A 15,051-nucleotide genomic window follows, 5' to 3' on the forward strand; every position below is an offset into this window, starting at 1 on the left:
TTGCGAGAAGCAGGATCAGCAGGCTGGGGCAGATGTCAGGGCAGGAGGGTGCTTGTGACACGGGCTTGCGTTGGCCAGTGGGGTGGCGTAGAGCATAGTTGCCTCTTCTCGCTTGTGCTGCATTTTCACTTGTTACATTTTGAAAAGATCAATTGTGCACAAGATAAACTCAAACAGCACAAAAGAGGGTGGAGCACAATGTCTCCCTCTGATCTAGTCCCTGATTCCACTCCCAGGAGGCAGAGCCGCACCACGTCTCCATGAATGCGTGTGTCAGCGCAGGCGACAGGCATTGCCTTCGCTCCCCGCATGATGGCAGCCCACCACGCGCACTCGTCTGCTCCTTGTTCTCCCCTTGAAAAGTCCGTCTGGGAAATGGCACCAGTCAGGATCGTTAAATGAGTTTCCTTTTACTCTCTTCAAATCCTTTCATTTCAGCTGACGTCTCTATTGCTCACCCCTTCCTGAGATGAATTAAGAACAAATGGCTGTGATTTTCCATATCAAAACAAACATACATATTAACCATTTCCTAGTAAGTTAATTTAGAGTCCTTGGAAGCAAGTGACTATGGGGGCAGAGGGCTCTGCTCAGTTGTCGGCCGGCCCTGGGTTAGAGCAGGTTTCTCTGGGCCTTCCCCAGGCACCTTGTGCCTCCGCCCTCCTTCCTGGCGCCTTGACTTGTGCTGCCTCAGCAGATGGCTTTGGTCCTGCCCCGCCCTGGCAAACCCTGCTGAGGTCAGCCAAAAGCCCCAGACCCTGTCCCAAGGCAGAGACTGCCTGTGGGGCCGCCCTGGGTGCTGCGTTCTCTCAAGGCAAGTCTGGCAGCCCCAAGGTTAATCGGGTTCAAGTGCATTTTTCAAACATATGTAAACTGTTAAGTGTAACAGCAAAGAGTAAACTAGCCGGGGGGAGGAAACACCAGATTTTCTGTATTGCTTTTCTCCTCCTCCTCTTGGCTGTCACGCACATCCATCTATCCCCCCTATCCAGCCAGCCACTTATTTTGATAGAGAAAACTGAGGAAAAGAAAGTATAGTTTTCTTCCCCTAGAAATCAAACCTGTTATACTTTTTGAAAGATAAAGTGTGTGGTTGTAGCCTCGATAATAGTAGCTTACATTTACTAAGTGTTCTAAACATGTAACTTGGTAACTCATTAATACTCACAAGCCTCGAGGTGACCTCAGGTATCATCCCCCTTTTATAGAATGGGAAACCGAGGCTCAGGTGTCTTGACAAGTCTCCCAGCTAAATGCAGGAGCTGAGATTCACATCCAGGCTGTCTGACAGCAGACCCCCAGCTCTGCCCACGGTGCCTTTCGTGGCTGCTGCCCTCCGCTGAAGACAGACCAAGGAGGTGAGCTTACACAGAAGCGCTGGAGATACTGGGAAGGCAGAGGAAGGCTTTCCTGAAAGGAAAGGTGTTCACACACTGGGCAGGGTTGGCAGATTAGATGAAGATGATGTTAGCCAAGAATCATAATATCTCCTTTTTGCTGATGTGTATAATGCAAAATTACTTATTTTTTACTTTGAAATATGAAAAACAATTAACTTTAGAAACTTCTAAATTAAGCTGCGTTTCTATCTTATTGGGAGATTTTGTGGGGAAGGTGGGAGACTGAACCAGATGCTGCCTCCTGGACCCCTGGCTCATGGGCCCTTAGGAGGGGTCTGTAATGTGGGCTTAGCAGCAATGGACGAATTTGTGTCTGACTTGGAAAATCTGCAGCAAAGCAACAGAATGGCTCATTCTTACAAAATACCTTGTATTCTGCACAGAAAATACCTTTCAATTACTGGTGTAGGTTTATTTCTCTGTGGAGTCCCAGCTCCTTTGAGGCCCTTGGACAGGCAGACTGGAGAGCTCTGCGTGAGTGAGGCCCGGAGCTCTGGGACAATGGCTCGGCAGGCTTCAGACCCTGCCACTCATCTCCTGAAAAGGTGGGATGTGGGCTGGTGGATTCTGGGCCGCTGAGGGAATTGGAGGAAACTGTGGTGCAGTCAGGATGCAGGAAACTCTTAGCAATCACTCTCCGATTGGGGTCGATTGGGTTAAGGCCTTCCGGAATGGTGTACAACAGTTCTGAACTCAATGAACTGCTGTTGGAAGCCTGATGAATTGAAAGAACTACAATAAACAGATTGCTTGTCATGTTTTTGGCGTTGTAGCAAATATCTGTTTTCTCCTTGGGATTACGTGAACATTTGCTTTTCTTTGATTTCTGGTTGTTATTTTCAATATTTCTTTTTTTTGAGGAGACGCTTCAAACAGCTCTATAGAGGCCCCGGACGTTTTCCTTTGCAAGGTTTGTGTTTCGAGTTTGGCGCAGCCTCCACATGGTCACCTGTTAGCTGTTAGGAGGCTAATTCTGCAAACCATGACTTCATCTCCCTGAAGGAAGATAGACAGAATGCTTCAATACAACAGATATGGTTCAGTTCAAGACGTTTGGGGCGGGGGGGAAAGACTCTAAGCCTTTGGTCTCTGGGTGAACTTGGAAAGTAGACCTGTCAAAGGTATTCACGTTCAGACAGCTGGTCTGTAGCTGAAAAGGCTGCCAAATAATGCCGTTATTCAAGGCTGTGGGAATTTTGTCAAGTGGCCTTAAAATGATCACGTTCAATGAGGCTGGAAAACGTTGGGCCCAGGGGTGCCTCTGCAGCTCTTGCTGCTCTGAGGAGAGAATAAGGGCGCATGGCTGGTCCAGGCCACTATAGATGATGGAGCCAGCGGCTCACTACTTGCCAGAAACTGGCAGTGGTCAGGAGTGGGAGCCAGAGATGCTTGACTGTTTTGCAAATTAGAACTCAAACAAAAAGGTCTTAAAAAAAAAAGACAAACTCATGAGCTGCCCAATGTTGCTTGTCATTCAACTTGTTCCCTTTGCTGTGTTTATAGTTGGGGATCCTCCTCTCTAGAGATGACCCCAAGTGTTTTGGGCCCCAAACCAGTTCAGTGCTGGTCATTGGTAACAGAACTAGCCTGTGATGGTCAGGAATACTTGGCTTGAGGGGGTGGAGAACCCGGGAAGAGGTCTGTTTCTTCTCCTCCTAACTGCTCTTCCCCAGTTTCCTCCGTGGTTTCTTATGGATTCTATTTGTTTTGGTTACAGCCCCCAGGCTGTGGCTCCTGAAAACTCCCTCCAAGGGAAGATCTAAGCACTGAGCTCTGGAAACCGTGGAGAAAAGGATTTGTGTCTGTAGATCTGGTGCTTTCCTGGTTCTCTTTCTCAGAGTCCCTTTTCTCTTAAACCAGCCAGAGGCAAAAAAATTTGGAGATGCACAAAACCTTCCAAAATACAAGATGAATCAAACGCAGGAAACCCTCCCTTGTAGGAAGGCATGGGTTCCATTCAAGTTGAGGCAGAGCTGAGGCTGGCTCTGGCCTAACCCAGGAGGCGGTCCCAGTTGCTGGTGGAGGTGTGGGGTCCATCCCGGTGGGCATGGGGTGCAGTGGCAGGAACCGATGCACAGCCCTGAGCCTGGGGCTTCCATGACTTTGCCCTTGCTATCATTTGCAAAGCCGAGGATCACTTACTAGGAAGGAAACTTAATCAGGAAATCTCCTTTGGCGGCGTGTGCTCTGCCCCAATTCCACAGCAGTCAGCTCCCTCTAGCCCTCTCTCAAACATGCCCTGGAGAGCAGATGGGAACTGTTCCATCCTGTTGAGTTGCTGGCATTTTGCACTTCTCCTCTCCCTGTGCGGCAGGCAGCCCTCTCTTAGCCAGGAAAGACTTTTACGATTGCCGTCTCTAAAGCTGGACTGAGGATGAAAGGGTGGGTATTACTGAATTCTTGGCAAGGGGTGGGTTTGTGCTCTGGGTTCCTGCTTTTGTTAGCAGTCAGAGTGCATCCTCCATCTTTCTTGGCTGTTGTAAACTGCCCCAGCCCTCTGTCTGCTGCAGTGCAGGGGAGGGGCGGGGCGTGGAACACACTTCTTATAAAAGGTGTCTCTGAGGTGCTCCGTCTTGTGTGTCCCTTGACGGAGGAGTTGCTATGGTAACTATCCTTCTGGAAAACATGCAGGAGTAAACAGAAGGTAAAGCTCTTGCTCAACTCGCTGGAGTGTGAATCTATGCCCCTCTTTGTTATCCCCACTTGACACAGCTCCCCTCCCTCTCCACAGGGCTGAGGGTCCCCTCTTTGGGTGGAGGCGGGAGGGCTAGTTACCTTAGCCTGCGCAGATCAAAGGTGAGCTGAGGTTTTGCAAAAAGGAAGGAGTCCTGGATTTTCCGGCTCCTTGGTGAAGAAGGCAGAGGAATGACACTCCTGCCCAGCTCTTTCCGAAGAGCTGAAACACCTCATCCCACTCCACACACCTCCCCCAGCCCCTCCCTCCATCCATCTCTGTCGCTCCTAGGTGGATCCATCTGGCATTCCTGAATCCAGGCTGAATTAGCAGTAAGTGAGCACAGTCCTTGAAATTTCCCAAGTGGAGAGACTCAGGCTGTTGCAAGTTTCAGCCACAAAGTAAGAGAGCAGGGGAAAAAAAAACAAGCTGTGGAAGTTGGGAATTCCTGGAAAATTGGTCTTCAGATTTCTCAGCTATGGGTGCTATTTACAGGTCACTCCATTGCTTTATTTCCTTGGCTTACATACTGCCTGTCCCCCACCCAAATCAGGGGCCCAAACACAGAGTTCTGGTGACCCCCTCCCCACCCTCCAGGTCTTTGCATCCCTCATCACCGTCTTCACTGCACGAAAAAAGTTAAAGCAGCACTGCCAAAAATAGAAAGACCACATCCCTCCTCTCCTGCCCTCCTCCCCCCACCAACGGCCACTGTGCCTTCTCTTGGGGAGAGCCTTCCACCAACACTCCAGCAGGAAGAGGAAACAGGCCACCTCTTCTTTCCTGAGAAACTGTAATTGCAAACGATCTTCTTGCCAAAGGGATGGGCTTAGGGCACCACTGTGGATCTCTCTCTCTCTCTCTTTCTACTGAGGGCCAGGTAAAGCATCTTAGCACATTATGGGAAAAAGGTTGTAATCCACCGGCCTCCTTCTGTATATTCTGGCTCTGCAGATACTGATGGCCCCATGTTTCCCTGTGGCCTCAGAAAGTCAGGGAAGGCTGGGGAGGTAAGGGGATGGTGGAGGCCAGGAAGCCAGCCAAGTGGGTTACAGCTCTGTGGTGCCAGCTGCCCCCTCTGGCCTTCCTGCCGTGTAGGCTGCAGCCCAGCGAAGCTGTGGCTGGCTTTCCTTCCTGTGCCCTTATTCCCAGGGTCTGTGCTCATGTCGGGTCAGACTCCTGCTTTGGCTTCCTCACAGGCCTTGTGCAGGACAGTAGCATTGCATATGTGCTGCCTCCTCCACGAAGGTAGAATGAAAGCCAAGCTGGGCTGGCCAGGCAGACCTTTCTGCATTCATGGCACCAGGGGCCTATGGTCACTTGGGATCCCAAGCACCGTTTTCTATTTGGCCAAGATAGGTCCATCTCCACTGGGCATTGGGATACAGTGCCACGATCACTTATGGGGAAACTTCAGTGAAGGTGCTAGGTGGGCCATCTCCTCCACCCTTGCTCGGCTGTATGGCAAACAGTCCTGTTGAGACTAATGGGTGAGGGTGGGAAATGTTCTGATCGTCTCCCCTTCCTCCCTAGGCCTCAGACTAGTGACTCTCCGTGTGAAATTCAAGGCGAGGAACTCTGTGGCCTGGAAGCATCAAGCAGGCAGGGCCCTGATGGTGCCTCTGCTCCCTGTGTATCATAGTGCTGTGATTATTGAGTAAATGAATTCCTGCCTTGGACTTAGAGGGGAGGCTGCTGTTCCAGGTGTGACTGATCTTTGACCCCTGCCAATATGAGGGTTGACGTGAGTTGCTAATCACCTTTCCAGCTTCGCACCCACAGCACTTTTTGCATTGGGTTCAGCTGTTAGTACCTCTTAACAATGTATACCATGTAATATTGTAAATTTTAAATATGTGATTTTCATGTACTAGAGTTTATTCCCTAGTTATTTTATAATTGTTTGGTGATGTCCAGCATTGACAACATAACCTACAATATTAGAAATCCTTTAGTCCCAGGAAGAGGTCAGATTTGAGTTTGGCCCAGAAGGGTGGGCTAGAAGGACATCACAGGCAGGGCCATGGCATGTGCAGGATTGCACAAGTAGGGGTGAAAGACACATTTTGGGACAGTCTCGTTTCTCATTAAGAAAATGAGGCAATGGTGATGAGGTTGACAGTTATGAAGAGAACTGTGCCACCAAGGAGAAAAAAGTCTCTTGCCCAATGGCACTTTCTCATTTCCCCCATCTTCAGTGCTATGGAAGATCTTGTCTTCCCAAAGGAAGGTAAATTAACTCTAACTCAGCACCAACTGTGGATGAGGCTCATATCTGTCTAGTTTTTTTTATTTTGAAACATGTCAAACATACAGAATGCTGAAAGAGGAACACTCTTACATTGTACACCTAGATTAACAACTGTTGACAGTTCACCATATTTGCTTTGCTCTGTAGACTGTCTCAGAATTATTTGAAAGTAAAGTGCAGACATCAGGACACTTCGCCACTGAATACTTCAGCATGTATCTCCTAAAATCAAGATGTTACCTACAGAGTGTAATACCTTTACCACACTCAAGACAGTTAATAACTCCCTGGTATCTGATACCCAGTCTACATTCAAATCTCCTCAGTTGTTTCCAGTCTGACTTTTATAGCTTTTTTAATGTAATCAGGATTTCATTGAGGATTGACACATTGTATTTGGCTGTTATGTCTCTTTTTTTTTTAATTGATGTTTTAATAGTTTATAACATTGTGAAATTTTGGGTTGTACATTTTTGTTTGTCTATCACCATATATATGTCTCCCTTCACCCCTTGTGCCCACCCCCTACCCCCATTGCCCCTGGTAACCACAGTACAGTTTTCTCTGTCCATGTGTTGGTTTATATTCCACATATGAGTGAGATCATACAGTGTTTGTCTGTCTCTTTCTGGCTTATTTCACTTAACATAATACCCTCCAGGCCCATCCATGTTGTTGCAAATGGGACAATTTTGTCTTTTTTTATGGCTGAGTCGTATTCCATTGTGTATATATATATACACACCACATCTTCTTGATCCAATCATCAGTCGAGGGACACTTAGGTTGCTTCCACTTCTTGGCTATAGTGAATAATGCTGCAATGAACATAGGGGTGCATAAGCCTCTTTGGATTGTTGATTTCAGGTTTGTTGGATAGATTCCCAGTAGTGGGATAGCTGGATCATAGGGTATTTCTATTTTTAATTCTTTGAGGAATCTCCATACCATTTTCCATAGAGGCTGCACCAGTTTGCATTCCCACCAGCTGTGTATGGGTGTTCCAGTTTCTCCACATCCTCTCCAACATTTCTTGTTTTTTGTCTTGGTGATTACAGCCATTCTAACGGGCGTGAGGTGATATCTTAGTGTTGTTTTGATTTGCATTTCCCTGATGATTAGTGGTGTTGAACATCTTTTCATGTGCCTATTGGCCATCCGTATATCTTCTTTGGAGAAGTGTCTGTTCATTTCCTCTGCCCATTTTTTGATCCGCTTGTTTGTTTTGTTGTTGTTCAGTTGTGTGAGTTCTTTATATATTATGGAGATTAACCCCTTGTCAGATATATGTTTTGCAAATATTTTCTCCCAGCTGGTGGGTTGTGTGTTCATCTTGATTCTGGTTTCATTTGTCTCTTTGACCTCTTTTAATCTACTGCACCCCACCTCTTTTTTTGTTTTATTTTTATGACATTGACTTTGTGAAGAGTCTAGTCATATCCTTCTAGTTTTGAATCTGAATGTGCAAGCGTTCAGCATTGATTCCATCAACAGAGATTTATGAAGCACCTGTCATATGCCACCTCCTCTGAAGTCCTGTAAACCCGTGCTTGACCTGTTGTTCAAGATGCACAGTTCACTGTCACAGGCCACACTGCTGGCTCCACAGAGTTGGTCCTGACGATGTGTGAAGTGCCAAATGCAGGCAGCCCTGTTCTGGGAAACAGGACAAATCTCAGCTCTGCCACATCTTACCGAGGGACCTTCAGCTGGTCCCATCTCCTCTCTAAGCTTCAGTGTCTTCATCTCCAAGACAAAGCACTGGACCAGGCGGCCTCCTGGTCCCACTCAGCTTTGCCCCTCAACATCTCTGTGACTCGGCTCAAAGTGTTGCCAGGCAGACCACCTGCATCTTCGTACCTGAGGGTAGCTGCTTCATGAAGCCACTGTCTGCACCATTCCTGGCACTGTGAACAGGGGGACCAGGGGGACTGGGAGGACACACGATCTTCTGATGCCCTAGCATGACCATATGCTCTTCCCCTCTGCTCCCCACAGCGGAGATTCTGGAGCTGGCTGGCAACGCGGCGAGAGACAACAAGAAGGGACGGGTTACGCCCCGGCACATCCTGCTGGCCGTGGCCAATGACGAAGAGCTAAATCAGGTATGGGGCTCTCCTCTGCCTCCCCACCCCAGACACTTGAGCAGGTGGTCGTGCTGCCCGAGAGAGAGAGCTGTCTGTCCAGAGGGAGGTTGGTGATGGCTGGCTAGCAAAGGTGTGGACTACGTTTTGGACTATTAGCAGCATCCCTGCCCCTGGCAGTTTTTCCTCAAGGCTTTTGAGGGGGAGGTGGTGAATGAAACGAGGTATTTATCTCTCCCTGGAGGAAAGATATTATCAAAATTCCAACCGAGTGAGGGACTCTGAGGACTTGCTCCCTGTGTGGTGAGACTGGGTCCCTTCAGCATCCTTGTAGATGCCATGCAGGAAGGAGCCAGACCAACTGAAAGCAGGAGTGTGGCTTGGCAGGGCTGACTTGCTGAAGGTGAGGGACAGGTGGTTTGGCTCACCATCTGCTGCTTTGGTTTTCCTGCAAGCTGCTAAAAGGAGTCACCATAGCCAGTGGGGGTGTGTTACCAAACATCCACCCCGAGTTGCTAGCGAAGAAACGAGGATCCAAAGGGAAGTTGGAAGCCATCATCACGCCACCCCCAGCCAAAAAGGCCAAGTCTCCATCTCAGAAGAAGCCCGTGTCTAAGAAAGCAGGAGGCAAGAAAGGGGCCCGGAAATCCAAGGTATGTGATTTGGCAGGGTGTGTGGCGTGGGGCAGGGTGGGTACAGGTAGGTGGGGTCATGAGGGATCCCCTTCCTGCTGAGGGCTCATGCCACTGATGGGACAGGAACTACGGGAGGAGCATATGGGAGTTGGTTACAGAGGGGCTAGTCTAGCTCAATTGGCCAGAGTCTAGACACGATTGGGGGACTGGATTCCTGCACGCAAGAGGGATGTGGGGAGGGGCCCCCCATGCCTGGCCTTCCAGGGAGTTGCCCACGCCTGTGGGAGGGGACCTGTGTGCGTAGGAGTTTCCCTGTGCTAGGGACAGCTACCATTGAGTCCTGCCTGGAGGTACCGGCTGACCGCTTGCCCCTGACGCTCAGAACTGTCCTTGGGTTGCCAGGGCTGCATATCCTCCTCTGAGCATGTTCCAGCAGGGACGGTTCAGATGGTTTGCTCTTGAGAATGATTGTCTTGCTAAGGAGGAAAACAGATGCATTATTCAGGTGCTTCCTGCCAGACCCGACTTGGACTGAGACGAAGTCCTAGGTGCTGCTCTTTTTGTGGTGAGCCAAACCATCTCATTAGTGTGACCTAATGTCTTCTCAGGTGGGGCAACCCAACCAATCCCAAGCCGTGATCCTCATAGTGCAGGGGAGCGGCAGCCCACCCCCGGGAGCTCCGGGCCTGTGGGTGGTTACACTCGCCTGTCTGAGCATTGACAGAGACTCCAAGGCATCTGGAACACGTCTGTGTTCCTTCCTCGCTGGGCCCTGCATCTCAGCTGTTGTCACAGCCTCCAGGGCCAGCAAACTAAGGACAGTGCAGTTAAAGCTCTGTCTTTAATAAAATGGAAGCTTAAGGCTGCCCTGCCCTGCCCTGCTCTGAGGCGCCCCCTCCGGAGTTGTCCTTCTGGCCTCCAGCCAGACTAGAGGAAATTACCTCTGGCAGAAGGTGACCTCCCTATTTTGTGTAAGACCCTCAATAATAACTCCTTGGAAACACCTTGTGGGGTTTAATGATGCAGTTTCAGGATGTTCTTCCTACCAGAGCCCAAACCCTCTCACTGGGGTGAGCTGGTAAGGACACCTTCCCAGGATGGAGTCCAGGAGCACTGACTATACGCTCCTGCCCGCCCTCCCAGTGGGTTCCCTCCTCTGAGCCAGTCCACAGATGAGGCCCCCTGCCTGTTTGTGCCTCAGACAGACGAGTCTTCACCACATAGATGACCTCTAACCTCCCATCCACACTCTTTGTAGACCTTCTTTAGTTGAGCTAGAAGAGGCTGTATTTTTTGTATACCTTCTGGGTGCAGACACCTTGAAACAACAAAATCTAAATTCCTCTTGCCGACGGGCCACTGCCCCACCCCACCGGGCTCAGAATCACCTCCAGCTCTTTTAGAGAGAAACCCGATATTGAAGAGTGTCCCGTAAGTTATTTCCAGACACTTGCGCTGCACCTAGCTCACAAGTGCTGGAGGAGGCTTGGGGCCAGGCAGGAATTTCACGGAATGCTCCATTACTCACTCCTGCTAACTATAAAATTAGCAGATTGAACTGTTTCTTTTTCCCCTTTCAACATTGACAGTCAAGGGGAGGAGCAGGACGGGGAAGACAGGGGGAAAGTGCCTGTGCAACCCTTTTTAAATGTTAAAAAAGAACATGAAGATGCCAAATCCATCCTCATCTGGTAGCGGGCCCCAGGGAGCTGGCTACCCACCTAGCAGGGCCCTTGGTGCTCGGCGTTGGGGGCCAGTGGGGGTGGAACCGTGTCCCTCGGCTGAGCCTCCCTCGCCGTGGCCAGAGCCATGGCCCTTGCTCATGCCGGCCCGCTGCCAGCTGGTGTTTGAGCAGCTCCTCCAGCAACCCTGGGCTGAACCTTGCTCCCTGTCACCCTGTTCTTCTCCTTGTGGCTTTTGCCCCATGACTTTCTGAACTTCCCAATTTACCAAACACTAGGAACGCTTTCTCTTTATTTTTGGACTTGAAATATAGAGGGGTGTGTGTGTGTCTTTAGCTCCTAGTAGCTATATTTGGAACTCAGTGTTTCTAATAACCATATGCCAATAATCACTCGAACACTCAACTTTTCCCTTGATTACAAAAGCAGGAAGTCTGTTATGGTGGTCTGTTTTTCTTCCACACAATAAAACATATTGTCTGCTTACTGTACCAGTATTTGGCTAACATTAAACCCTGGGGGAAGCTGTAATTGGAACCGTGAACAGCTAATTTTCAAAACATTTGTTTAATGTAAATTGTGGTGTCAGCTCCCAGAAACAGTGGAGAACCCTGCATCTCCAGGTTTAAGTGGAATGTTCTGAAAATAACCTTTCCAGAGACATGCAGAGAAACATGCTAAAGCACTTGTAGTGAAAGGGAGTTGGTATTTTTCAAGTGTCAACACTTGAATTCCAAATCATAATTTTTCCCCCAATTCTATGTAATTGGAAGGTTTTGAAAGTCTCCAGTTGTGACAGCTGAGTCAGCTATAGTGGAGACGGTTAGAGAAGGCAACAAAACCCACGGGGAGCTGGAGTCTGGGCCCCTGGCAATGCCTTAGGGCGGGCTCCTCCTTCCTCCCTGGGTGGCCTCAGACAATCTGTGCCTCAGTTTACCCCCCTCAGAAAATGATCGGAGTCCACTCCAGCCTTTCAGTTCAATGACTCTATGAATATTTGCATAATGTGTTTTTGACTAGGTGATACATGGGAGAGTTTGGACGGTACAAAAGAGTATGTGGTGAAAAAACCTCACTCCCGCCACAGTTCCCCCACTTTTCCCCAGAGTAGTGTCTCTAATGAGTTTTTATATATCCTTTCAGAAAGTCTGTGCATGTAAAAGCAGACAGACACACAAAACCTCCCCCATCCTACCTGCCTTTGTGTGTAATATATGTAAATGCATACATGTAAATCGGGTTACCCACTGTTTTGGCGATGTGGTATGGTGGTTAAGGGTGCCAGCTCACCTGGCTTTGTGTTCCAGTTCTGCCGTTTCCTGGCTGTGTGACCTTGGAAAGTTACTTAACTTCTCTGGTGTCTCAGTTTCCTCATCTGTAAAATAGAGCTATAACACAGAGTGGTTGGGAGGTTTAAAAGAGAATTCATGTAAAGTGCTTATCACAGTGGCTCAAGTGTTAGCTGCTGCTGTTACTACCTTGGCAGTTCTCCCGTATCTCTGCGTGCAGAGCTGCTTTGGTATTTCATGGTGTGACTTTGGTTACTTACGTATGCAAAACCAACATAACCAGTTCTCCCCGAGTGGACTTCCAATTGCTTCTAGCATTCCCTCTGACAGACAGTGCCACAGTGACCATCGTTGTGTGTGGGTCTCTGTGCTCAGGTGCGAGTGTCTCTATAGGATAAAGTCCTCAAGGTGCACTTGCTGTGGTAGACGGTGTATTTCCAGGTTTGGTGGCTGTTGCTCACATATAGAGCATTTCATCTCATTAAGAAATTTCAAAAATTGCCTCATTCCTTTAACATTTAACACCAAGTTGTTTAAAGAAGATGCATTCATTCCATTAATATTTACCGAGTGTACATGTGCTCGTTACTGTTCTTGGTAGTTTGGGTACAGCAGTGACCCAAGGGCGCCTGCCCTCCCTCCATGCTCCATGAGCTTTGGTCTAGTGAGGGGAGGAGAGTCATTAACAGAAGATGGGGGACTAGGTGCTGTGACAAAGTAAAGTGGAGTGATGGTGTGGGCAGTGTTATTTTATGTGAGTGGTTGGGTGAGGCTTCTCTGGTAAGGTGACACTTGAATAGAGACCTGAGGAGTAAGGTATCTGGGCATTCAAGTGACTAGGAGAAGAGAGCGCTTGGCAGAGGAACAGCAGGTGGGGACCCTGAGGTGGGAGCATGCCTGGCTCCTCCCAGAAAGAACTTGATAGGACTTGCATGTGGGGTCCCTAACATGTCCATAACATGGACGCCTCTGGCAGTCGAAGAAGCCTGGGGACCCTTCTCAAGATGAGGTTTTCAAATGCATAAAATACCGAAGATTCAAAGGAAACCATTTATGCCTAAATCCCCCAGGTTAAGACCCCTTGTCAGAATGTTTATTAAGAGCCATAGGATAATCTTTAGGGGATCTCCAAGAAGATAGTTTTTGCCAAAAATTTGGATAAAAAATTATCTCACCTAGGATTTTTCAAATATAAACCCCCACTACCACCCCAACTGAACTCCACCCCCATATGAAAACCACCATCCTACATTATGAAGATACGCCTGTTCCTCACTGCCTGGCAGAAAGCCAAAGATGATTTTGGTAGCGTGCCTTGTTCTTTTTTGAGAAATAAATATTTAAACTGCAAATTGAGTGATTAATGTTCTGGTAAGGGATGCCAAAGAAAGGGATTGGTTCTTTTGAGAAGCTGCCATCCTTGCAAAATTTTGCTGGTTTTTTAATGAAATTTGCAGCAGTTCAAACATCAGAGTGAAAGAGACTAGGTGTAGATAATCTTGGGTTGATGATTTTACATAAGTCTTATTGGACACTTAGTTCTACAGATGTGTCTCCTATTGACTCTGACCTTACAGGTTTTCTGCTGCTCAAAACAAAGCTGGGTGTGCGTACAATACATGGGAGCTTTTGGATTTATAGAATATAAAATTCTATAAAGTCAATTATGTTGGAGACTGACAAAGACTATTGCTTGCTGGCTTCTTTTTTTCCCCCCAAGCCAGGAGATGAAAAGAATCTACCACCTACTATCACCATTTCATGAAAGAAAGGGCATTTTAATACCAAAACGTTAGGAAGGGACATAATCCCAGACTGCAGGCTTTATGAAAAATTTAGGGCACAGCTATTTTGACTTGAATGTAGTGACATCTCACAAGACAACTGTGCAGACCTAAAGCTCCCCCGTCATGGGCTGGGAATCTTGTAGGGAACAGGCAGGCATTATCTGCGAGTAGAGGGACTGGAGAGAATGAAGTAGGAATGGCTTGTCTTGCACAGGATTGGAGCGCTTTCTCTCTTGGCCACTCGTTTAATCAGGAGTCTCCCACCTTAGTCTCCTTTTTCCGACGAGGTATCTAAGGCTTAGGGAAGGTGAGCAATTTGCCCAAGGTTATGCAGCTGGTAGAACCAGGGATCAAATACAGAACTTCAGAGTTCAAACATAGTGTCACTTGTATGTCCTGTGGCCATGGACCACTTCATGTGGCAGAAGCTCCTCTGTCCTGATGGTGGAGGGCTGCAATGCCGCCCACTGCAGGGTGAGTGGGGCAACAGCTTAAGAAAATTTTTTTAATATCACATTCTGGCATCTCATTAAATTTATTTGTGTGTTCATAATATATGTTTTGCTTACAATTTCCACCTCACCCTCTACAGCATTCTCTTTTTTCAGTTTTATTGATATAATTGACATACAGCACTGTATACATTTAAGTTGTACAGCATAATGATTTGGCATACATACACTGTGAAATGATTATCACAATAAGTTTAGTTAACATCCATCATCTCATATACATACAAAGAAAAAGAAAAGGAAAAAAATCTTTTTTCCTTGTGATAAGAACTCTTAGGATCTTCCCTCTTAACAACTTTCCTATATACCATACAGTAGTGTTAACTGTAGTCATCATGTTGTACATTACATCCCTAGAACTTATTTATCTTATAACTGGAAGTGTGTACCTTTTGACTGCCTTCATCCAGTTCCCCCTTCCCCAATGCCCCAGCCTCTGGTAACCACAAGTCTGATTTCTTTTTAATATGAGTTTTGTTTTTTGTTATTCTTTTTTTAAGATTCTACATACAAGTGAGATCATACAGTGTTTGTCTTTCTCTGTCTGACTTATTTCACTTAGCATAATGCCCTCAAGGTCCATCCATGTTGTTGCAAATGGCAAGATGTCCTTTTTTTTATGGCTGAATAATATTCCATTATATATATTATGTATATATTACGTTTTCTTTATGCATTCATCCATCGATGGACACTTAGTTGGTTTCCATGTCTTGGCTATTGTAAATAATCCTGCT

The 15,051-nt window shown here is 47.5% G+C and overlaps 1 protein-coding gene across 5 annotated transcripts in view; it reads left to right on the forward strand.

Moving 5' to 3' along the window:
- Positions 1 to 15,051, forward strand: part of MACROH2A1 (macroH2A.1 histone) — a 75,878-nt gene that overhangs the window by 25,339 nt on the left and 35,488 nt on the right. For all 5 annotated transcript variants that reach the window (XM_087429770.1, XM_087429773.1, XM_087429772.1 and 2 more), the window contains 2 exons: positions 8,324 to 8,430; positions 8,865 to 9,062. In XM_087429770.1, coding sequence (XP_087285896.1) covers positions 8,324 to 8,430; positions 8,865 to 9,062 — 305 coding nt within the window. The remainder of the gene's footprint in view (positions 1 to 8,323; positions 8,431 to 8,864; positions 9,063 to 15,051) is intronic.

The sequence above is a fragment of the Ceratotherium simum genome, chromosome 4 (assembly GCF_057802395.1).
Source record: "Ceratotherium simum simum isolate JZ-2026a chromosome 4, ASM5780239v1, whole genome shotgun sequence".
NCBI classification, from domain to species: domain Eukaryota; kingdom Metazoa; phylum Chordata; class Mammalia; order Perissodactyla; family Rhinocerotidae; genus Ceratotherium; species Ceratotherium simum.